The 25451-nt window shown below is 39.9% G+C and overlaps 1 protein-coding gene across 1 annotated transcript in view; it reads right to left on the reverse strand.

The window, feature by feature from the left end:
• Positions 1-24566, reverse strand: part of LOC122555930 (spermatogenesis-associated protein 16-like) — a 131186-nt gene extending 106620 nt beyond the window's left edge. The window contains exons 1-2 of the mRNA XM_043702210.1: positions 24523-24566; positions 14283-14916 (exon numbers count right to left, since the gene is read on the reverse strand). Of these exons, the coding sequence (XP_043558145.1) occupies positions 14283-14900 (618 nt within the window). The 5' untranslated portion in view covers positions 14901-14916; positions 24523-24566. The remainder of the gene's footprint in view (positions 1-14282; positions 14917-24522) is intronic.
• Between the last annotated feature and the right edge of the window lie 885 nt (positions 24567-25451).

The raw sequence follows: 25451 nt of genomic DNA on the forward strand, positions 1-25451 counted from the left end.
ATCTACCTGCGACTCCACTTTCAAGGAGCTATGAACCTGCACTTCAGGTCTCTTTTGTTCAGCAACACTCCCTAGGACCTTACCATTAAGTGTATAAGTCCTGCTTAGATTTGCTTTCCCAAAATGCAGCACCTCGCATTTATCTGAATTAAACTCCATCTGCCACTTCTCAGCCCATTGGCCCATCTGTTGTAATCTGAGGTAACCCTCTTCGCTGTCCACTACACCTCCAATTTTAGTGTCAACTGCAAACTTAATATTAGACGTTGGAACTGGCTAAAATGCTACCAAAACTCTGAGTAGTAAGGATCAGGACAAAGTTAAGGAATTTGAGAGTTCCATCAATTTCAGATTTGGAGATGATAATACATTAAAATGTTTGAAAGGAGTGGTTATACCTTGTAAAATAGTTGGAATCAATAATTTAATTAGCATGGGTGCTGTGTCCACTAAAACACCTTGATCAATAAGTCAGTCAATGAGGAAGATAGCACAAATGATATGGATGATGGAAAATGACAAAGCTATTGTCTTTTACTAATCTGTAATTTTGCAACTTACACAATTAGGATAGCAATGTGTGTCTTTGAATGAAACATAATCTCTCAACTAAAGAAATTAAAGAAATGTTATTAGCATTAGAATCAGAAATTTAGAGTACAAAATTATGTCAAAATTACATGGGCAAGTTCTCCATCCAATCTCCAAACAGTTAAAAGTTTTAGTGAAGGATGCTGGAATAAGGCATGTGGGGAGTACAATAAATCCAGAGAGGGTTAATGATTGATATGAGATTTGCATGAAATATTGAAGACAGTCATGGCATATACTAAGTCTCCCATTAGGTAGTAGTTACGGATTAATAGGTATGAGATAAAGAAAAATAACATTTTGATTTGTCATTTTGTAGGTTTAGCAACCAGATTTTGTCAGTCAACAATACTATATATTAAAGATAAGAAAATAATTGTGGAATAGATAACAGAATATAGATAGGGACTGAACTTGAATCACAAGCGAACTTGGGCCACTAGCAAACTTTTTCATAGATAATAGGGGTGGAGACTGATAATGATGAATTTAGAGATGTTTGTGTGAAAGTGAATAGGTTTGAACCAAGCAGTAGCAGATGAAATGGTTCACAAAATTTTGGCAGATCAGCAAAACTGTAAATTATCTTCTGTAATACCATGGGCTGTCCATGCTAAGAATTTGTTGCAGATAGCTGGAGGATATAGTCCATATCAGAAAGTTGTTGGTAGGAATCCTACAGTTCCATCAACAATAAATAACTCCAGTTTGGGAATGAGTTACAATAAACTATTTTTTCAGAGCATGTCAATGTACCGCATGCAGGCAGAAAGACTTTCAGTGAAGCCCAAGTATCAAAGATTTCAGCCAGAATTAAGACATCAAGACAGACCATTGGAAACTAGTTTTAATCCAGGAAGTATGGTTTATTGTAAGATAAAGAGGATTGTAAGAGGAGCTCAAATAAAGGAAAGGCCCGGGGAAAATGATTAGTAAAGACAGAAATACAGGAATCACACTGTTCAGGCACACCTTTCAAGATTGCTTGGAATGGATTAGAAATTTACAGGATCTGAAGGCATTATTGAAAATAACGAGGAGCCAGCCACTTCTTATGCCCAAATGTTTCACAGCTACGAAGATCAAATCGACAGCTTGTCCAATGATGGACAGATTGGTTCCAATAGTCAAATAGTTACAAAAGGGAACAGTCAAAGGTAAGTCCTAAGGTCAAATATTTATCAAAAGAGACTAATCAATAGAGAATTGCAACATTATAAGCAAAGCAGGAAAGGCTACTGAAAAATATAAATGCTGGATGAATGTACAGGATGAGGGGCAGGAGGTTAGGTCCCTAGATTGGGATTATGAAATCAAGACAAAATGTAAACTCAAATAGGAAGCGGTGTGGGAGTGAAAATGCCTGGAGAAGAGATACAGACCATCGAAAACAGTCCTATTAAAAGGAGGGGAAACTCAATAAGTGGCAGTCTTCCAAGAGTAGGCAAGGTAGTTTAACTAGGTCAAGGGAAGAGATATAGTACAATAAAGCAAGGCATGTGGCGCAAGGTTTTGAAGAAAACTGGGGAGTCAAGATTTCAGAGTAGATTCAGCAACATCAGGAAAGGTAATTTTGAAAAAGTTCTTCATTAGTAACAAATGCTTGGAAGTAAAGACCAATAGATATTAAAGCTGCACTTCTGTTTGTAAATCAGCTCAAGAAAGACGTCTTTCCTCATGCAGCAAAATAGGCACCAAATGCAGTGAAGAAGCTCTGGAAACTATATAATTATGTACATGGCCTAAATGATGCTTCTTGAGTTTGGCACTTCTCAGTAAGGTTTGCCTTCCTAAAACTGCGCTGTCTTTAGTTAAAGTCAGACCCTGCATGTTTATTGAAACCATGACAGGCAACATTCAGACCTTATGATGCACACAGATAATATTGTTGTAGGGTGGTAGCAGCGAATTTAAAAACACTTATAAATGGGCTTATAGCAAAATCAAATTTGAAAGTTAGGCTTTTGAGACTTTTAAATACATTGGATTAGAAATCAGGCAGAATGGATTGAGTCTCACTTTGCATCAGCAATCTTATCTGTAAAATGTTAATTCCATTATTAGTCAAAGTATGGTCTCACAATGATGCAGAGGCTTCCAAAACTGAAATGGAAGAACTCTGAAGTCTACTCAGATGGCAAAATTAGCCAGATGGCAATTTGTTCTTTAGCTTGGGAAGCTAAAATGATTAGAAGAATAGTAAAACATATCCTAGCAGCAGAAATTCTCACGGTCAGAGAGGAGGAAGATATGGTGGCTTTCTTAGTTCAAAAATTGGGAAATCATCTAAAAAGGACTCAGCAGCATTACCCATTGAATGCTGCCTTAATATTAAGTAATTTTTGGGATAACATATACTGAACAAAAGATTGAGGACCAATATTGTAGTTTTAAAGTAAATGTTGGAGTATGGAGAAATTTCCAAATTGAAATGGGCGAATTACAGCAGCCAGCTATCTGGAAGGGGTAAGCTCTAAGAAACTGTTGGATGTACTGGTAAAAGGATGATTGGAAATTTAATTGGCATAAAAGGGAATATAACATGCTGTCATTTTATATATTTTGTTTTGTTGTTTTATTAAATATTGATTTATTTAAAAAGAAAATAATGGGTATCTGTTAACACTTAATATTATCTGAAGGGATATCTGAGACCTAATGGAACAAGAAAATTAGTGATTGATATATTAAGGATTAATTGGGTATGAATTGGCTGTATCAAAATGGGGAGCTAATAATCAGCAGGTGATAAAACTCTCATAATAAAATATGGATTTGGACTCAATTCAAAAACAATTTTCTTCCAGTGTATAACATCTAACAGGTTTGGAGGTTCTGATGGTTGCTATTTTATTTGGATAAGAATGGGGACTTCAAGTTGGATATGCTAACTTACTATGACAGTGTGTTACAGAAAGCAATTCAAGTTGAGTTTTCTAATTCTCTCATGCTATTGATATTGTGCTGGATGACTGGAAACATTGCACCATTCATGAAAAAGACAAGAACGTATAGATTGAGTAATAACTTGGTAGTCAGTTTAAGACAATTGGTGGGAAAATCACTGAATGGTTGAGAGTGACTGCATTATTTAGAAAGGCATGAGTTAACGAAGGTTGGAATGGATTTGCTTGAAGAAAGTCACATCTAACTTAATTCTTTTCAAGTGACAAGGTTTGGAAAGACAGTACATTTTGATTCAGTTCACATGGCTTTTAGCAAAGCTTTTGACACGGATTCATCTGGCAGGCTAATCAGAAAAGTAAGATCCAATGAGATCAGAGGACAAGTAACATGTTGCATTCAAAACTTTCAGTGACAGGAAGCATAATGGTTGACAGGTGTTTTTGTAACTGGAAAACAGTTTCTAGTTGGGTTCTGTAGGGCTCTATACAAAATCTCTTGCTGTTCAAAGTATATTGATGGTTTCTTCTGAAATGTAGAGGACATTGTTAACAACCTGGAAATTGATTTAAAATTTATCAAAATAGTTGATGGTGAGAAAGCAAGCACAATGGGCCAAAGGACCGTTTTTCTGTGTTATTAAAAAAAAACTTTAAAGAAAGCTGTAAACTGCAGGAAAACATGAGTTGGTCATGTTCTAGGACAACTCAATTAGATTACCTACAGTATGGCAACAGGCCCTTTGGCCCAACTAGTCCATACTGACCCTCCAAAGAGTAACCCACCCAGACCCATTCCCCTAACCTATATTTACCCCTGACTAATGCACCTATCACTTTGGGCAATTTAGCATGACCAATTCACCTGACTGGCACATCTTTGGATTGTGGGAGGAAACTGGAGCACCCGGAGGAAACATACGCAGACACGGGAAGAATGTGCAAACTCCACACAGTTGCCGGAGGTGGGAGTTGAACCCGGGTCCCTGGTGCTGCGAGGCAGCAGTGTGCTAACCACTGAACCACCCCAACTCAACCTGATGAAATACTGAAATGCATTTTGGGAATGCAAACAAGCATGGGAATAGATAAGATACTGGGAAGTTGAGAGGAATACAAAAAGCATGGAGTGCGTGACGCCAGATCCCAGATAATAGCAAAACAAATAGACAACATGGATGGGAAGATGTATGAACGTTCTCCTTCAGTAGATAAGATAAAATAAAAGGTTACGTTGTGACTGTGTAACAGTGTTGTCTGATAGAATTTAAGTGCTTGTCAACATTGTGGTGATCAAGTCATCATATTTGTGACAATTTTTAAATAATGCAATAAATATTAAAATTCAATCTTTTGAAAATAGATTTGAGGATCCAAAGTGTCAGCAAACAAAAAACACTCACTCCTAGAGCTCAGAGGACAGCCTCAGAAGCTTTTGCAATCTAATTATTCTGTGAAGCAAACCTGCTGTATACATTCTCAAATGATGGTAACAGTGTGTTCCAGTTCACGGGGAAAAAAATTCAAGAATAAACCATCTTTATTTGATCGGAATTGATTTAGGAGGAGATTCTGAGTGGAGCGGGTGATGGGAATTGACATAAAAACATACTGGTTTCTACACTTAATCACATTTTCCTGCTCTTCTTTGTCGGCTTTAATGTACTGTATATACTAGTGTATACGCCGATCTAATGTATATGTCAACCCCTTATTTTTGGCCAAACAAATCTTGTTTTCCATATATCTTGTGTATAAGCTGATCCTACTATGTCTCATTAAATCACATTCATTCATTTATACAGTGACTCTATTCATTGCTCTTGTTTACTATATTGCATCTCTATTCATTCATTCATAACTCTACACTTGGTTTACTACAGCACGGTTTAATTCATTCAGACTGGTACTAAGGCTATCAGAACTTAGCGCACTTTGTTCAATATAATTTTTCAATGTAATCATTTTAATTGTCTTATTATATCTGAATAAAAGTGAGATATATTAGCTACATACCTTTATATCTTTAGTTCTTAACAAATGTGCTGAGATTCATAACATACCAGAGTAAATGGAAGGGGAATGGAAGAATTTGGCGGGAAAGTTCAAGACACTTACACATTCAGAATTTTAAAAATGTTTCATTTTAAGTGTGCCATTATACGAGGCCATGATGATGTTGAATAGTGTAATTTTTGCAGGATTTCAATGAATCTTTGACAGGTTAAATTTTTGTACCGGTTTCTTGCTTTTATCTGGTAATTACCTTTGCCATAATTCATTATGTTTTTCTTCTTTACCCAGGATTAGTTGTGTGATCAAATTGACTTTTGCTAATAATATGGTATTTTGAACTGCAACATGAATTTCAGCCCCTCAAAGCTTGTACCCGTGTATTAGTCAACCTCCTAATTTCATTTTTAAAAAAAGTCTTCAAAATTCGACCTATACACGAGTATACACAGTCGCCTAAACCTGTTGTCCGAAAATTAATATAGTGCATAAATGGGTGACCTAAAACCTTACAAGTTTTTATCTGACCAAGATTGAGCCAGCATGGATTTGGAAAGAGCAATTAATGTTTTATGATGCTGATGAACGTTTTGAACACAAGTGTGGATTGGAGAAAAGAATGGATGTTATTAATATGCATCTCAGAAGGCAAGTCCTTCAAAATAGACCATTAGCTAAAGTTGAAGGCAAATCACGAATCGAATTATCTTTTCTCAGGGGCTCGATTTGAGATTTTCGAGATGGCTACTTTCTGGTTTTCAGGGGCATCTTTTTCATTCTCACCAACTCTGTTACTAAATGATGCAGTAATGTCATTACATTATCATCTGTACTTGTGTTGATGCTTTCAATAGATAAGATAGCATAAATATCAAGGATAATGTGCACAAATATGCTAACAAATGTGTCAGGATACAACTGACATCCAAAGAAGGTTCTTTGTGGTGAAGTAGCAATGTCTTTGTCTCTGAGCCAGGGTTCAGGTTGCATCTGCTCTCGAGGTGTGTTATAACATCTCTGAACAGGTTGTTTAGAAAATATTGACTGACTTCCAAAGATTCAACCGTATAACCAGGAGAAGGGACACAAATTAATTCTGTCGTGTGAAGCTAGCCAACAGATGGCAATGGTTTAATCCACATGCACTTCACATTTTATTGATTTATTTTCCAAGGTCTTCTCTTATGATCAGTCTTGTTTTATTAAGATAGATTGGAACCCCTCAACAGAAAAGACCCCTAATTACATTGAAGAGATTTGTAGAGATGATTAACTCACTAATCATATCCTCCCAATGCCATACTTTATGTAAAATGGACATTGAAATTTGTACACAAATACAGGAAAAGACATATTGGCTGTCCAAAATATCCTTAAAGCATTTCGCCAGCCGGACAGTACAGATGAAGCTATATCCAGTTACTACAGATAGGTTTAACAGAAACAATTTTGAATTTAAAATTGAATTTCTCCTCCAAACCAAGAGCACAGCAGAGCTATACATAAGAAATTTGTTCCAGTCTGTGCAAATTTATACATGGTAAAGTAAAAGATGACTGTATCTTCAAAAGTATTCCAGGCTCCAAACATGTTACGACTTATGATTTGGATAATATACAGGGTATTTGGAGTCACAAAGCAGCAAAATTAGAAGCGTTTATCAATATCTTCAATAATTAGCACCTTTCCATTAAAGACAGAATACACAACAAAAGGTTAATTTCTTAGACACTACAGCAATTGTCTTATTCATTTATGGAACATGGAAATCCACAATGCAATTAAAAGCGGACTTCCAGGATTTTGACCCTGGAACAGTAACTTATCTTCAAGTCAGAATGGTGGTGTTCCCAAGTATCTGCTGCCCTTGTCCTTCTCAATGGAAGTGGTTGTGGGCTTGACAGGTGTTGTCTAAGGATCTTTGGTGAATTTCTGCAGTGCATCTTAATAGATAGCACATAATAGGATTGAGAGTGAAGGGAGTGGATGCTGTGGATGTGGAATGATCAGGCAAGCTGCTTGGTCATGGATGTTGTCAAATTTCTCGAGTGTTGGTGTGTTTCATCCATCCAGGTAAGTGAGGAGTATTCCATCACACTCTTGAATTGTGTCTTGTAGACAGTGGACAGGCTTTGGGGAGTTGGGAGATGAGTTACAGTCGGTTTTGCTATATTGTGCTTTTCTTCAATGCAAATTTGCTATAATGCAACTGACAAATTTAGACCATTATTTGTAGAACATGAATTTTCCTTACCTGTATTGGCTATAATGTAATTTTGGTACCATTGGTTTAATTGGTGCTGCTCTTCCACGATTTTCTAATAGTGTGGGATCATACAGGAACGGAACTGTTGCATTATGGCAGAACAGACTGTATTTGCCGCAGTATTCCTTGCCTTTGATCTGCTCTTCTAGCCATTGTAATTATATGGTGAGTCCAGTTCAGTTCAGTTCCTGGTCAATGGTAATCCCAAGGATGTTGATAGTGGGGGGATTGAGGATAAAACAGTTAAATGTCAAGGGGTGATGGTTAATGAAGTAAGTCCACAGAGGCTGGTATCCCATCACCAGGTCACCCTTTATTTAGACATGAAAAGTCCTTGACAGTGATCCAGCTCCATGAGGGTCCTCTTTCTGAGTGAGCAGAATGTCTGACACTCATGTTCTTTTTTTTCCTTTCTTTCCCTGTGCAGGTGTGAGACACAGTGAAAGACACAAGGTGCACAAATTTTTATTCAGTTTCCACCACCAGGAAAAAAGGACATACCCGAGTGGTCAGTGACAAGCGATCCCCTCCACATCAAAGGGCAATGCTGTGTGATCAAACAGTGAAAGGGAGGGCAGGGATTAAATCAAAATCGAGTTGGAGGAGGAAATAATGCACTGCACTGCACTGCACTCCACTCCCTGTGGTGCCCACCTCTCCCTGAACAACTCCAGGGTGTTGGTGGTCACCGCGTGCTCCTTCTCCAGAGACACCCGGGCTCTAACGTAGCCGCGGAAGAGGGGAAGACAGTCGGCCCTAATGACCCCCTCCACGGCCCGCTGCCTGGACCTGTTTATGGCCAGTTCAGCCAAGCCCAGGAGCAGACCCACGAGTTAAAACCAATACCAATTCATGCCGTGACAGTGGCGTACCTGCCAGCAGGAGGCAGCTTAATGCTACTTGGCCTCACGGACGGTGTTCCAACTTATAATTACATGCACACAGTGTGACAGTCCACCATTGAATCTGGCCTGAAGTTATGGGCGGCATTGCCTTGTCCTCTTTAATAGACCTTGCAAGGGTTTGTGATTGGTTGTTATTTCAAACTTATGTCCGTAAAGTTATTGGTGACTCCAAATATGATCACTAAATCTTCTTTCCACACCTGGGCGTATTTACATTCTGCATTAGCCAAAGTCCTGGATGCACATGCTATTGGGTATTCTTCTCCATTGGGCCACTTATAAGCGAATACTAACCCGACGCTGAACTAGGAGACATCACATGTCAATACTCAATCTCATTTGAGATCAATACTTAGAAGATGATAGCTGGCTCTTCACCTTCCTAAAAGCTGTGGTTTGGCTATGTGACCATTTCTAAGGATGACCCTTTTTAAGAGTTGTTGCAAAGGTGCCAGGATGAAGGCCAGGTTATGTATGAACCTTTAGTAATACTTCACCAGCCCAATGAAAGACCTAAGCTCCAGTACACCTGATCACAAGTGAAATCTGGTATTGATGTGCAATGCCTCCCGATTCAACATTGCATTAGTATTAGCTTATAGTTACACATTTGATCACCTTCACTTTACCTTGCAACCCAATCTCATCGACTCTATAGCCCAAGGTCACTTGGGTGCCTGGAACACCCATTTTCCCCTATGAAGGCCTGGGAGAAATGTCTCAGGACTGTGTCCAAGTTCTCTAAGTGCTCTTTACTCATCCTCCCTGTTATTAGAATGTCATCTAGATAAATGGTGACCTGGGGTAGACCCTGTAAAATGTTCTCCATGGTCCACTGAAAAATTGCACAGGCTGGCAATACTATATACTCTTTGGGTATTAGTTATAGCATATCTCTGGGAATACTCATCTAACCGCAACTGAAAGTACGCATGGCTCAATTCGAGCTTTATGAAGGACACCCTCCAGCAGTTTTGTGTATAAATCCTCAATGTGAGGGATTGGATATTTATCCAACTGCAAAAAGCAATTACTGTTTGTTTAAAATCCCCACAAAGGCAAACCAATCTATCCAACTTCACAGTCGATTCGACTGGTGGTTGCCCATTCTGCAAACTAGGCTGGTTTGACTATTCCTTCGCTTTCAAGCCCAATTTCTGCTTCTACTTTTACCCTTAAGGCAAATGGCACTGGGTGGGTATTACAGAATTGTGGAATTGCTTCCTGGTTCATATGCAAGGTTGCTCTGGCTCATTTGATAGCCCCTAGACTTCCCTGAAAAGTGTTTGGGTATTTAATTAGGACTTCACCCAGGCAGCCAGTTTCCAATCCAAAAATGTTGAGCCAATCTAGGTGAATCTTTCTCACCCCATTCAAGCTTGGGCCCGAGCATTTTACTACAATCACTCTGCCAAGGAGATGCAAGTTCTGGGCCTCTTCCACCACCAAGCCTTAGCCACCCGACGCCTGGAGGAAGAACGCCTCATCTTCCGCCTTGGAAGCCTTGAACCACATGGGATCAGTGCAGATTTCACCAGCTTCATTTCGCATCTGTCCCACCTTATCCCAGATCCAACCTTCCAACTCGGAACCGTCCACTTGACCTGTCCATCTTCCTTCCCACATATCCGATCCACCCCTATCTTCATCTATCTATCGCATTCCCAGCTACCTTTCCCCCCAGCGCCACCCCCTCTCCTATTTATTGGACCCCTTGGGCCACCCCCTCATTCCTGATGAAGAGCTTATGCTCAAAATGTTGACTCTCCTGTTCCTCGGATGCTGTCTGACCGGCTGTGCTTTTCCAACACCACATTCTTTAACTCTTCCCCAAGCTGAGTCAGACTGGCTAGGTTATCTACTTCCATCGGAATACACTGCAATGCATACTCTCCACTTTTCATATTTTCCAATGATAAAGCCAGTTGCAGACCCTGTTTGAAGTCCAGTTTTGGCTTCAGCTAATAGACACTTTTGCATGGTTACATCATTAATTCCACACACCAAAATGGTTTCTCAGCATCCTATTAAGGGTTAAACCAAAGTCACATGCCTTGGCCAGTCATCTTAACCTAGTCAAAAATACTGACAGGGAATCCCATGGTTCTTGGTAATATTCCTTAACTAAATCTATCAACTCTTGAAAGGTTTCAGTATCTGGTGCCTCAGAGAAAGTTAGGCTCCTAATATCTGAAAAAGCTGTGGGTCCACAGGCTGTCAGGAGAACTACGTGTTGCTTTTCATCTGCCTCAATGTTTTTTGCTCAGAAAAGAGAAGACATTATTTCCACATACTGGGCCCAGTCTTCAAAAGCACACCTGAACAAGACAAGTGTCCCAACTAACAATATGGTGCTAGAATTGCTGACCCCAATTCAAAGATGACTGTTGCAAGTGAATTTCATCGAATGGGTGTCGCCCATTCTCTTTTGGATGAATTAGTACTTCTCCATGCTGCAGCATGCTTTTCTCTCGTTTTCCCTGCATAACTCTACTCGGGCCAGTATCCCGTCACCAAGGCACCCTTTATTATATGTGGAGAGTCTTGATACTGATCCAGCTGCCTCAGAGACAGCTCTCAAAAGTGAGCATGCTGTGTGACACTTCTGTTCTCATCTGTCAGCTATAGCATCATTATTGGACCAGATTATCAGCCCCAATCACAGAACTCATTCTATGAAATGCACCTGGCTGACATGGTTATAATCATTGCAGTTACATTGTTACTTAGTTAGATGGTCATTTCCTGGCATTTGTGCGGCAGGAATGTTACTTGCCACTTTTCAGCCCAGGAGTGGATATTGCCCATGTCTTGTTGCAGTTGAATATGGACGGCATAGAACCTATTAATATTGTGACTATGATGTCATAACAGCTTGGGGAGCTAAGATGTCCATTGAAAACATTCTCAATTTAAAAAAATCTGGATTGTAAGCTTCCTATTTCTTGGGCGGCACAGCGCCTCAGTGGTTAGCACTGCTGCCTCAGAGCACCAGGGACCCGGGTTCAATTCCAGCCTTGGACAAGTATCTGTGGAGTTTGCACATTCTCCCTGTGCCTGCTTGGGTTTCCTTTGGGTGTTCCGGTTTTCCTCCCACAATCCAAAGACGTGCTGGTTAGGTGGATTGGTCATGCTAAATTACCCATAGTGTTCAGGGATGTGTAGGTTGGGTGCATTAGTCAGGGGTAAATATAGGATAATGGGGTAGGGAAATGGGTCTGGGTGGATTACTCTGCAAAGGGTCGACAGGCTGGTTTCTACACTGGATGGATTCTATGATTCTAAAACTCCAAACCTTGATGCAAAGATTACAGAGGTCTTGAGTGAACTAAATTGAAATGATCAACGGAATACAGAGGAAGGATTACTTGAAAGTTGGGCTGCAAATGACATAGTTAAGGTACTGAAGAGTCATGTTAAGACCAAACCGTAAAAGGTAAGGTAAAGGTGATGAAAAACAGCAAAATAGAACTTTGTGCAGCATCTATGATAATTGGAACAATTAAGAGAGAACTTTGAACAAGCTAATCAGAGGAAAGTCCTATCTTGGCTTAGTATTAGCAGATAATAGATATGGCTAATAGGGAAATACACCAAGAGTATCAAGTTGTCAGCTCCAACAGCTGACCAGAATCTGGTTTAGAAATAATTGTGGAGTAACCTTGGGTAAAGCCCTGGGAATGATATGGGGCTCCCAGAAGCTTAATATGCATGAAGGAAAATTATGCTAATTTTACTTAAACATTTGACCAGCTTGTAGTGAAAGGAAGAAGTAAAACCAAATGCTAACTGGGCAGATGGCTGGTGCTAATTGTCATAAGACTTCTGTGATTGCAAAAAGGGATAAAGGAGACTGACAAGAAGAACATTGGAAGCAGGTGTCTCCTGTTTACATGAGCCTTGGAATGACAGACTTATGATGGTCTTGGGCAAGGGTATATAAGCAAAGACTCTGGAAAGTTGGCAGAAAACATTAAAAGAAAACAGGACATTGGAGACATCAGGAATGACAAATTGAGGCCCACCATCGTCACCTAGTCTGAGGAAGGACATTTTTACTATTGATGGAGTCGAGCAAAAATTCACTAGACCGATTCCCAGAAAGGCAGGATTGACATATGAAGAAAAACTGCATTGACCAGGCTTGTACTTACTGTAATTTAGAAGAATGAGGGGTGATCTCATAAAAGCATATAAAATCCTGATGGGACTGGCCAGCCTAGATCCGAGAAGAATGTTCCTGATGTTGGGAAAGTCCAGAATTAGGGGTCACAGTCATTCAGGACTGAGATGAGGAAGAATTCCACACTCAGAGTTGTGAACCTGTGGAATTCTATACCACAGCAAGCTGTTGGAGTCAGTTTGTGAGATAAATTCAAGAGGAGCTCGAAGCAGCCCTTGCTGCTAAAGGGATCAAGGAGTTTGGAGAGAAAGCAGGAATAGGATACTGAAATTGCATGATCAGCCATGATCATATTAAATGGTGGTGCAGGTTCGAAGGGCTTAATGGCCTACTCCTGCAATTATTTTCCAAGTTTCTGTGAAGAGGAGATCCTGAGTTTGGAACTCAAAAGAAGATTATGAATTGTGGAGGTGAGCCTGGAAACGAAATGGATGTGGGAGGTTAAACCAAATATTATCTCATAGATCAGCTGTATGTGAAGCCTTCAGTAATAGTTTCCTCCTGAAAGGAGCAGGGATATCTTGCTGCATTTCCAAACGATCTTGGTGAGATTACGATAATGTGTGCTGTTTCGGTCTCCTTATCAGAGGAAGGATGATCTGGCCATGGAGGGAGTAAAACTAAGGCTTATCAGATTGATTCCTGGGAGAGCAGAACTGACTTATGAAGAGCGAGAGAGAGAGAGCGCGAGAGAGAGAGAGAGAGCGCGAGAGAGAGCGAGAGAGCGCGAGAGAGAGAGAGCGAGAGAGCGAGAGAGCGAGCGAGAGAGCGAGCGAGAGCGCGAGAGAGAGACTGGATTGGTTAAGGCTTTATTCACTGGAGTTTAGAAAGATAAGGTTGAGTCTCAAAGAACTGATGAAATCCTAACAGGACTAGACAGAGTACATAAGGGAAGGATGTTCTTGACAATCACGTAGTCCAGAACTGATGTCACAGTCCAAGGATAGGAGGTGGGCTATTTAAATCTGAGATGAGGAGAAATTTCTTCACTCAGATAGTGGTGAGCCTGTGAAATTCCCTGCCACAATAAATTGCTGAGGCCAAAACATTGAACATTCAAGAAGGAGGTAGACTTAGTTCTCGGAACTAAAAGAATCAGTGGGATTGGGGAGAAGACAGGAACAGGATACTGAGCAGGATGATCTGCCATGATCAAATTGAATATTGGAGGATGCTTGAAGAGCCAAAGGGCCACTCCTCTCCTATTTTCTATATATTGAATTTTATTGCCTCCATCTCAAACTTAACTGTAAATTGAACTAAATTTAACAATGCTATTGTGCTAATTCTTCTGCTTCTAAGTGTTATTTCACATTTGGAATGAGCTCTCTAAATGCCTGATTGCATTCTAACCAACCATTGGCATTGTAACAGGAGAAAATAAAGTTAATTTAAGCCTAGTGATGAAGTATGGTAGGTACCTCCAATGCAGTTCTGAATCGCCCTGCTGCAACTGAGTACTTCTTCTGGTGGTAGTAAAAACTTGCATCCTTTAAAGCTTTAGCAAGCCATTTATCCATTTGGGGGGCCAAATTCAATGCACAGGAAGTCATAGATTCTCCTGATTTGCTGGCTTCATCCACTGATAGAGTACTTTTGTAATCTTGGGATTCTATAAATTCATACATTATTTGTTGTTCATCAACATATACCAATTTTGTTTCAACATCCATTACACTTTTTAAGGGCACACGAGTGAGAGATTGAATTACTGGTGGATCTTGATGCTCTACTGTTTTCAATTCCTTTTTGTTGGCACATTTTTCTTCATTCTCTAGTTTTCTTTTTATCCCTAAGCTGTCTAATGTACTCTTTCTCTTCAGCTTGACCTTCCTTGTATGTGTCATTCTTTGGCTTAGATAGGATTCTGGTGTTCTGCTACATATTTTGTCATTCCCATCAGGAGGTCTAGGATGATCAGCTGCATCATCCGACGTACTACCTTGAGATATATTGAAAGTATTTACTTCTTTTTCAATTTTAATGTTGACAGTCACATTCTGTTTTCCATCTGATTTTTTCATAATTGTCGAAGCCATATTCAAACATTGATATCTAAATGAAGGTTACAGAATATGAATGATTAGAATTTGCTTTGTAATGCATATAACTTTTATCACATCATAGTATGCCTCTAAGATTTTGGTCCATTTATAATGTATTGATTCTGAATGTTGCAATGGCAACTTTTATTTTTCAAGGCCCCTTTACGACAAAAAAAATCAAAGCCACTTTATATTAGCAGAAGGAAAAAGGACACAATGGGTCAAAGATATGGTCTTAAAGACAGGTCATATATGGAAATGGGGATGTGGAAGGGGCCATGGAGGAAATCTCAAAACCAGTGAGAGCCAGTGACATTGGAGAACAGAGGAGTCTTCCACAAAAGACCAAAGTCAATTAAATGGAGAGTTTGTGGTTGTGTGCAAACAAGCTGTTGAAGTTACAGGGGGTATGGCATGGATAATATGATAAATATAAACATGAGTTTCAATGGTCAGTGATGGCCCAACGGTGGACAGATTTGTTCTTTTTACTGGAAAAAAAAGGCCAGTCAAATGCCGAATAATTCAAGGTAAAATAAAGGAATATCCGAGAAAATTGTATCAGAATGTTTTCCAAATAGTTACCTTTTAGAATCTATCACAATCTGTAAGCTGACTGTTCCAATATGGATGTGATTCAAAAGGTGCATAACAGTAAAATGTTAACTGCTGTAGACTGCAACCATACAACACAGGGAAGTTCAGAATGTTGTAAGAATGCAGAGGGGAAAATAGATCATCCTTTTGCTTTAGTGCTTATATACATTTAAGCAGCAAATATTTCAAATTTTGAAGTGTTTCAGCACCTAGTGCAACTTAGTGAAAAGTTTAAATGATAAAATTAAATTATCTTTAAATAAGTATACATGGAGATATGGTAGATTGTGTATCTGCAGTAGATTTCTTCACCTCAAATCAATCTACATGAGTAAATGAGGGCAGCGCAACTTGGAAATAGTTCAACACACAAGAAAGAGGGAGTAATACCTGGACAGTTTGCTCCAGATCCTGATCACACATTGTAGAGGGACTGCACAGTCAGACTGGGACTGCTGTGACTGCTATTGTACAAAGTAAAGAAATGATGAGCTATACGAGATAGAGAACACGGAGCCACAAAAACAGATCCTATCTAATAGGCAGAATATACTTGTTGCCTTGGAGTATGACAATAAAGATTCTTGGGCAGACAGCCAAAATGCTTTATATCTTGGAGCTCAAGATCATTCACAGAGAAGGAAGGGAAGTGTAGTGTAATGTGGCTGTTGCACCCAATTCAATAATTAGGGAAATACATAGCATCCTTTGAAAGTAGGATCCAGAGGCCCACATGGTACCATCTCTAATCAGCTTGCAAGCATATTGCACAGAAAGCAAAAGGATCCATTTTTGTGCTCCATGCTAAGAGGTAAAAAAAACGGATAGAATACACAAGGGTTTGGGTCAAAATCCTGGAGTACCCTATCTAACAACAATTTGGTTCTACCTATAGCACATGCACTGGTTCAAGGAGGCAGCTCACTAACATCTTTTCAAGGAACGCAATGGCCTCGGATTTATCACTACACTGTTAGTCCAGAAACTCAGCTAATGTTCTGGGGACCAGGGTTTGAATTCCATCATGTCAGACAGTGGAATGTGACTTCTATACTAAAAATCAAAAATTGGGAATTAAGAATATACCGATGAAACCTTTGTTGATTGTGGGCAAAAACCCATCAGGCTCAAGCAGGGACATATATCATCCTAACCTGGTAGACCTACACTTGACTTTAGAGCCACAGCAATATGGTTGACTCGGATTTGCCCTCTGAAATGGCCTAGCAAGCCACTCAAATGTATCAATCTCTATGAAGTCTCAACAAAAAAATGAAGACCACCTGGCATCGACCCAGGCACCGAAAAAGACGAACGCGGAAACAGCCCGGTCAATCCTGCAAAGTCCTCCTTACTAATATCTGGGAGCCAGTGCCAAAACTGGAGATTAATAACTGACTAGTCAGGCTATAGCCTGACATAATCATACTCACTGAATCATACCTTGCAGACCATGTCCCCGGTACCATAATCACCATCTCTGGCTATGTTCTGTCCAACCAGCAGGACAGACCCAGCAGAGACAGTGGCACAGTGATATACAGTCAAGAGGGAGCTACCCTGAGAGTCCTCATGGCTTCTGGTTAAACGTGGACAAGGAAGGTTCCTGCTGGTTTGAACATACCATTTGCCCTCTTCTTGATATTCTACATCAGTAGAACAATGACACCCTTTGAGATGGAGGCAGTAAAATTCAATATAGAAAATAGGAGAGAAGTGGCCATTTGGCTCTTCAAGCATCCTCCAATATTCAATTTGATCATGGCAGAACATCGTTCTCCATATTGAACACTTGGAGGGAGTACTGAGGGCAGCAAGAGCGCAAAACATACACTGGGTGGGGGATTTCAGTGTCCTCCACAAGGAATGGCTCGGCACTGGTTGGTTGGGTCCCAAAAGGACATAATTGCTAGACTGGGTCTGTGGCAGATGTTGAGAGAATCAAAAGGAAGGAAAATGTATTTACCTCATCCTTACTAATCTGCTGGCTGCAGATGCATCTGTCCATGTTAGTATTGGTGAGAGTGACCACCACATAGTCCTTGTAGAGATGAAGTCCCACCTTCACATTAAGATTGCCCTTCATTGTGTTGTTTTGCACACTCACTCTGCTAACTGACAGACTTCAAACTCATCTATCAACTCAAGACTGGGCATCCATGAAGTGCTATGGGCCATGAACAGCATCAGAATTATACTCCAGTACAAACTGCAACCTCATGGTCCCCCTCAATCACTACCATCAAGACAAAGGATTAATCTTGGTTCACTGGAAAGTGTAGAAGAATACATCAGGGACAACATCAGGTGTACCTAAAAATAAGGTGTGAACATGTCCAAAGAGGATGACTTGCATGCCAAACAGCATAAGCAGTAATTGATGGACAGAGTTAAGCTCCTACAATCAATGGATCAGTTCTAAGATCGGCAATCCTGCCACCCCCAATTGTGAATGGTGGTGAACAATTAAAGAACTCACTGGAAGAGGAGACTACAAAAATCCATCTCTGTCTCCTCCCAGTGGTCCCTAGCATCACAGAGATCAGTCTTTAGCCAATTCGATTAATTCGCGTTATTTCAAGGAACGATTGCAAGCCCTAGATCATGCAAAGGCTATGGGCCTTGAGAACATTCCGGAAATAGTACTGAAGACGTGTGCTCCAGAACTGACGTACCCCTAGCCAATTTATTCCAGTAAAGATACACAAGTGACATCTATCTAAAAATGTAGAAAATACCCAGGTATGTCTTGTACAAAAAAGGACAAATCCAAACAGGCCAATTACCACTCTATCAAGGTCATCAGCAAAGTAATGGAAGGTGTCATCAACAGAGCTATCAAGCAGTACTGGCTCAGCAATAACTTGGTCAGTGATACCCAGTTTGGGCTCTGCCAAGGCCACTCAGTCCCTGATGTCATCATAGTTTTGGTTCGAACAAAAGAACCGAATTCCAGAAGGGAGATGGGAAGTGACAGCCATTTATATCAAAGCTATATTGAACCAAGTGTGGCATCAAGGAGTCTTAGCAAAATTGGAATCAACAAGTATCAGAGGGCAAACTCTCCATTGGTTGGAGTCATATCTGGCATATAGAAAGATGTTTAAGGTTTGTATAAACACTTGTAGCTCGAGTGCTGGTTGCTGTAATTATGGGTATGTTCACCATGCTCGGAAATTGTATTACAAATGTTTTGTCCCCTGTCTAGGTGACATCTTCAGTGCTTTGAAGCCTTCTGTGATGTATTGCTGTACTGTGTCTTCTGGAATGCATTTGGTTCCGTGGTTGATGATTCCAATAATTCGTTGTTGTGGCTGATATATTGGTTCTAGGTCTATGTATTTGTTGATAGAGTCTGTGGCTGAATGCCATGCTTCTAGAAATTCTCTGGTTGTTCTCTGTTTAGCTTGTCCGATGATCATTGTGCTGTCCCAGTCGAATTTGTGGTCCTTGTCATCGGTGTGCATGGCTACTCAAGACAGCTGGTTCAGGCGCATAATCGCTAGCTGGTGCTTGTGTATGCGGATTGCTAGTTGTCTGCCCTTTTGTCCTAAAAACTGTTTTGTGGAGTCTTTGCATGGAATCTTGTAAATTATGTTAGCCTAGCACGTGATGGATATAGAGACTTTTGTTCTGGTGAGTTGTGGTGAGCTTACCTTAACCCTGAAATGTACTTGGATGAACACTTGAGGTATAATGACATTCAAGGCTACAGGTCTTGTCGAGTGAAGTGAGACTTGTGTGGATAGTAGTATATTTTTGGCAGTACAGATTTGATAGGTCAAAGGGCTTCTTTTTTACTTTGAGTATGATTCTAACAAAAAAAATCAGAACTACAAAAATGGGAGAATGAATTAACAGAAGCAAAACGACAAGAACAAAGAAATTAATGGCAGGGGAAAAAATGTTTCCATGCCAGCGTTTTAAAAGAAACAGATGAGAATTTTGCGGATGCCTTTATTACAATCTTCCAAAGGAACTGTTGTCTTAGATTCGAAAACTGTTCATTATTTTTTTAAAATATTGAGAGAGAAAAGACAAAACACAACAGAGCAATTAGGTGAACATCTGCATCAGAAAATTACCCAAATCTCTAATTCTCAAAATTGTGATTGAACATCCTGAACACTTCTATTTGAATGGAGGAACTTCTAAAGGATTGGTGACAGCTCACAAATTTGGCTAAACATTTTTAACAGGTGATTTAAGCGGTAGACTGGAGAATGTCTTATGATACTTTTTATCTGGAATTGCAAGAAGTCTTCAAAAAATCTTTCTTGAAGAAGGACCTGGCTATGTTGAAGTGCATGAAACTGAAGGCAAATTGTTGAACTGGTTCGGATTTTAGCTGAGAAGCATGTGACTGAGAGTCGGGAAAATGCCCGAGTACTTAAGTGATAAGATGTGGTAAGTGATGTCCCACTGGGTGGTGTTTTTTAAATACTTAGCTGATGGGATAGAGTCACATATCAAAGGTTGTCAATGACATAAATATAGGTTGCATTATAGATGGAAGCATAACATTACAAATAGTTCAAGCAAATGCATAAAGCTGTAGCAAACTCAGTTTAAGTGAGCTCATTGACTAGTTGTCCACTTTGAACTTGAGAAGGATCAAAATACCAAAAAGCGGAGGTCCTTTAAAAATTATTAAAACAGATTATTAAAATGTGACTTAAACAGTGCAACCTTAACACAGTGCTGGGAGTTTGGAGGATGAGGGAACCTTAATTTCTCTCTAAAAATTTTAATTTGTTTATCGTTATTATTTAACTTAAAGTTACATTTAAATTCAGCACCTGAGAGCCTAAGCAAAGGATACAAACTGTCCACTGTGGAACAGATGTAGTTAGTTAAGAAAACTAGAATGAGCTTGAATGGGGGCTTTTGTGATGCACTGGTAATGTCTCTACCTCAGAACCAGGAGGCCCACGTTCAAATCCCACCTGTAATAAAATCTCTGAAAATATATTTTTTAAAAATGAACTTGGAAGCATTCTTGTGCTGCAGCGACAGTCTCTCTATCTCTTAGCAAGGAGGCCTGGAGGGTTGTGTAATAGTCAACCCTGGCACTGGTTTCATTGAGTGGGATGAAGAATAGTTGGACAGAGTGGAGTGTCACAGTTGTTCTGTTCCTGAAACTCAAACTCCTGATCTACAATATGAGTATGAGCTTCAAAGAGTGCTTGTGCCACAATGGCAGTGCTCAGAAGGCCAAACAGCCTGGATTCCAGCCACACCTGCTGCAGAAGTGTGTCACACTTCTGAACTGGTCGATTTAAAAAATATATATAAATTGAATGGAGTGTTCGGTGCTTAGTGAGTTAGATGAGGAGGAGAAGGACGTGCTTCTTTGTTTTTTAAAAATCTTTTCACCCTGTAGAAATTGGTTTTTACTCTTATTGTTGAGTTCTGATTTAAGTGCCTAGGATAAGGATCTGATAGGTGAATAAGGGTGCACAATCTACTTTCTTCCATCTCATCTCTAATTTATAGTAAATAGTCTAAATATAGGTTTAATGTGTATTAGTAGGCATTCCTAGTTTGTACTTAAGAGAATTTTTGACATCACTATGTCTCCATTCCAATGACACAGAAACAGATCTAGCAATGTGTTCTTCAGAATGAACTATGCCAAGTAGATCAATTGGGAGGGGGGAGCATTTAAAGGTAGTATAATTGTTAATGTGTCATAAAATTTAGGATGATGGTTAAAAAAGAATAATGAACAAAACAGAGTAAAATAATTAAGTAAGGGAGAGCTGACATCAATGGGCAGGAACAGAACTGAACTGGATAAACTGAAGTCAAAAGTTGGGGACATAAAATGTAGGTAAACAACAGGCTATTTTCAGGGCAAACAAATCTAGAGTTCCCTGGCTGAGAAAAGAGATAAACATTAAAGGAAAGAAAAAAAAGTAAGCTTATGTCAGGTAGAAAATACAATCGAGACCAAAGCTAAATGAAGAAGATTCAAAAGGAGGTGAAAAAGCAGAGGTAACATCAAAACAGAGTGGCAGCTAAGTAAAATGAAATCTTGAAGTCTTCTACAGGGTACATAAATATTAAAAGGATGGTAAAAGAAGTAGGACAATTAAGGATGAAAAAGAGAGAGACACATGGAGATGGGGAGCATGGTTCAGGTTTGGAATGAATACTTCGCATCTATACTGAACTTGTATTAGACATTGATTGGACCTCAGGAAAAAGTGAGGACTGCAGATGCTGGAAATCACTCAAAACGTGTGGTGTTGGAAAAGCACAGCCAGTCAGGCAGCATCCGAAGAGCAGCAAAGTTGACATTGAGCATAAGCTCTTCATCAGGACTGTGGAGGGGCTCAAGGGGGCTACTCCTCCAATGCTGCCTGACCAGCTGTGCTTTTCCGGCACCACAATGTTTGACATTGATTGGACCTCAGCCAGAGCACTGCATGCTACACTTCTCGAAGGAAACATGTTGGAGAGAGTGCAGAAGACGTTTGCAAGAACCATTCCAGGATGACAAATTTCAGTCATGAACAAGATTAGAGATGTCGGGACTGTTGTCCTTGGACAGGCAAAGACGAAGTGAAGATTTAGCAGAAATTTTCAAAATCATAATAGTCTGTTCAGAGTAAGTGGGAAATACTATTCTTACTTCCAAAAATCAGCAAGATTGAAACTACACAGATTTGTGATTTGGAAGAATATCAAATGTGAGCAAAAAAACTTTTCACACTGCAACTAATTCAGATTTATAATGCATTGCTTGGAAGGGTGGTGGAAGCAGGATCCACTGAGGCACTGAAGAGGGCATTAGATGATTGTTTGAATAGAAACAATGGGCAGGATTATAGATAAAAGACAGGAGAATGGCACTTTGCCAATGCTAAATTGGACAGCCACAGACAAACTAGGCCAAATGGTCTCTTTCTGCATTGAAATGATTCTGCTATTCTGTAATGGACAGGCACAGACAATAATCAAAGGCTAATTGAATGCCAGATTTTACATATGTTTTGATTTGTTCCAAAGATGTGAGCATTTCTGCAAGGTCAGAATTTGTTGCTCATCCCCAGCTTGCTCCTGAGAAAATGGTGCCATTAGGAAGGGAATTTCAGGTTCACTGTCCAGTGGTAGGTAAGGAACAGTGATAATGTTCCACGTCAAGAGGGTATATAGGCAAACCAGCAAGTGATAGTATTCCCAAACATCTGCTGTCTATATCCTTCTAAGTAGCAGCTTTGGAAAATGACAGTGAGGAGGCTTATTGAGTAGTTGCAGTGCACCTTGCAGATAGTACACATTCTGCCACTATGCACAGAGGCGTAGGTTCAACAAGACAATGCTTGAACTTTAAAAATTAAATTCTGAAGGAAGAATTTACACAAGCTAAGGTTGTATTCCCTTGAGTTAAGAAAATCAAGGGGTAATTTGATCACAGTTTTCACAATATTAAACAAAATTGATTGTGTATATAGAGATAAACGGTTTCTGATTCAGAACATAACCAACATATTAGAACTAGACGTTTCAAGAATTAAGTGGAGGTGGGTACTGCAGATGCTGGAGATTAGACTCAAGATTAGAGTGGTGCTGGAAAAGCACAGCAGGTCAGGCAGATTCAGAGGAGCAGGAAAATCGACATTTCGGGCAAAAGCCCTTCATCAGGGATGAGGCCTCGTTCCTGATGAAGGGCTTTTGCCCGAATGTCAATTTTCCTACTCCTCTGCTGCTGCCTGACCTGCTGTGCTTTTCCAGCACCACTCTAATTTTGACTCTTTCAAGAACTAAGCTGGAAGCATCTCTACATGCAAAGGATTGCAGGACGTTGGAACACTTTCCACAGATAGTAATTTATTCTAAATGATTGTTTATTTTACATCTACTGTTGATAATAACTTTAGTTAAAAATTGAGGCAATAGTAGAGTTTTATGCCCAAAAAATCGATTCTCCTGCTCCTCAGATGCTGCCTGACCTGTTGTGCTTTTCCAGCACCATACTCTCGACCCAAGGAAGGATAAGACTAGGTTTTAAATATTCCTGGGTACAAGGCATTACAGTATGCTCCACATACCTTTACTTGTCTTGTAGGCGGAGCAAAAGCTTCAGCTGCTTTGTCTATTGCAGAGAATGAGATATCACCAAATATCAAAATGCACACACCAGTGAGTGGGGTCTAGATAACTCCCATGGTGTTTGATTAACTTAGATTCATGGGTTTCTCCTCACTTCTGCTGCTCTTGCTCTTAAAAGCACCTATGCGGGGGAATTCTTATTGAAAACACTGCTTTTTGTCTAACGATTTAAAACGCAAACTCCAAAACAGCAGTAGCAATTAACAAACGGGAAGAGCAAAAATATTCTTCATCTCAAACTTTGTTAAAGTAATCAACCCAAGGAGGATCTCTTTAACAATAATAATACATCTGTCTATAATGTGTCTTGGTATCCAGCAATATCTCATTTTGATTTTTTTTTGGGGGGGGGGGGGGGAGGGGAGCAGACCTTTGAGGTAATGACTGGGAGTCCAACATTAGACTTCAGTAAATCAGTTTGGGCTATTCTGCATTCATACAAGGATCTGTATAAAAGGAGAAGCTCACCTGTTTACTCTTTTGCTACTAAATAGTTTGATTTTTAAGTGTGCCTATTTTTGAATTAGTGAGGTTAGGGATCTCTAGTGTTCAAACAGTGGAATTCAAATGGCCAATAAAAATGATTACCCATACGTGTACCTCGGTACGATTATTGTTTATTCAGTGAAAAAAAATCATGGAAATTTAAGCATTCTATATTGGAAGTGAGTGCCACATCATCAGGCAAACGCTCACTATACCAGATGAATTCCCCTAATAAGTCATTTATTTATCGTAGGTCATTTATGCTTATACTGAGGAATGTTTATTAATTACTACTCATGTCTACAAAGCGGACACAAACATAATCTAATATTTGTACAATGCCTAAAACTTAGGCTACAACAGATAGTGAAAGTAATAAAATTTTCCAAAACCTTGACTTATCGTTTCTACTTACTTTTAAAGCTACGGACAGGTACTCCTCCTACACTCCAGATGCTGCGGTACCTTTGACCGTAAGCTTAGGCGCGTGCGCCGTGTTTGAAAGCAAACAGTTGGTGACGCAGAAGCACGCGGCCCCCCACCCTGCCCCGCCCCGCCTCACAACACTCCGACCCGCTCCGCTGATTTTGGTTGTACTGTGAGGCGTCTGTTCTGATATTCATTATCTCAAATAGATTCGTATTTAGAATTGACCGGGACCTGACAATTTTCATAAATGTTGAGCATACAACAAATCTCTTCAAAATGAATAAGTTTTCGTTCTGAAGCCAAAAACACAAATTGCTGGAGAAGCTCAGCGGGTCTGGCAGCACCCGTGGAGCGAAACCAGAGTTAATGTTTCGAGTCCAGTGACCCTTCTTCAGAACGAAAATTTCGTTCTCTTCGCCGTGGTGGAAGTAGAATATGGGTGGGTAGAACTCCAATAACAATTTTTTTAAAAACTGCTGGAAATTATAGAATTTCTACAGTGTGGAAAGGAGCAATTTGGTCCTTGAGTCTATGCTGATTCTCAGAAGAGCATCCCACCAGATCCTTCCCCCTTCGCTTTCCCCATAACCCTTCATTTACCATGGTTAATCCACCCAACCAATGCATCTTTGGATTGTGGGAGGAGACTGGAATACCTGGCTGAAACTCATGCATACATGAGGAGAATGTGTAAACTCCACACAGTCATCCAAGGCTGGAATTGAACACAGGTCCCTGGCACTGTGAGGCAGGGATCTTAGTTGAAAATGGAAGATGCTGAAAATACTCAACATTTGAGGCAGCATCTACGAAGAGAGAAACAAAGTGTTTTAAGTTCATAAACATGTAGCTGAAACTGAACATGATGGTCTGGCAAAAGGTGGGCTGGATCCTTATAAATGGGACTGTTCCATC

Source organism: Chiloscyllium plagiosum, chromosome 13, assembly GCF_004010195.1.
Source record: "Chiloscyllium plagiosum isolate BGI_BamShark_2017 chromosome 13, ASM401019v2, whole genome shotgun sequence".
Classification (NCBI taxonomy): domain Eukaryota; kingdom Metazoa; phylum Chordata; class Chondrichthyes; order Orectolobiformes; family Hemiscylliidae; genus Chiloscyllium; species Chiloscyllium plagiosum.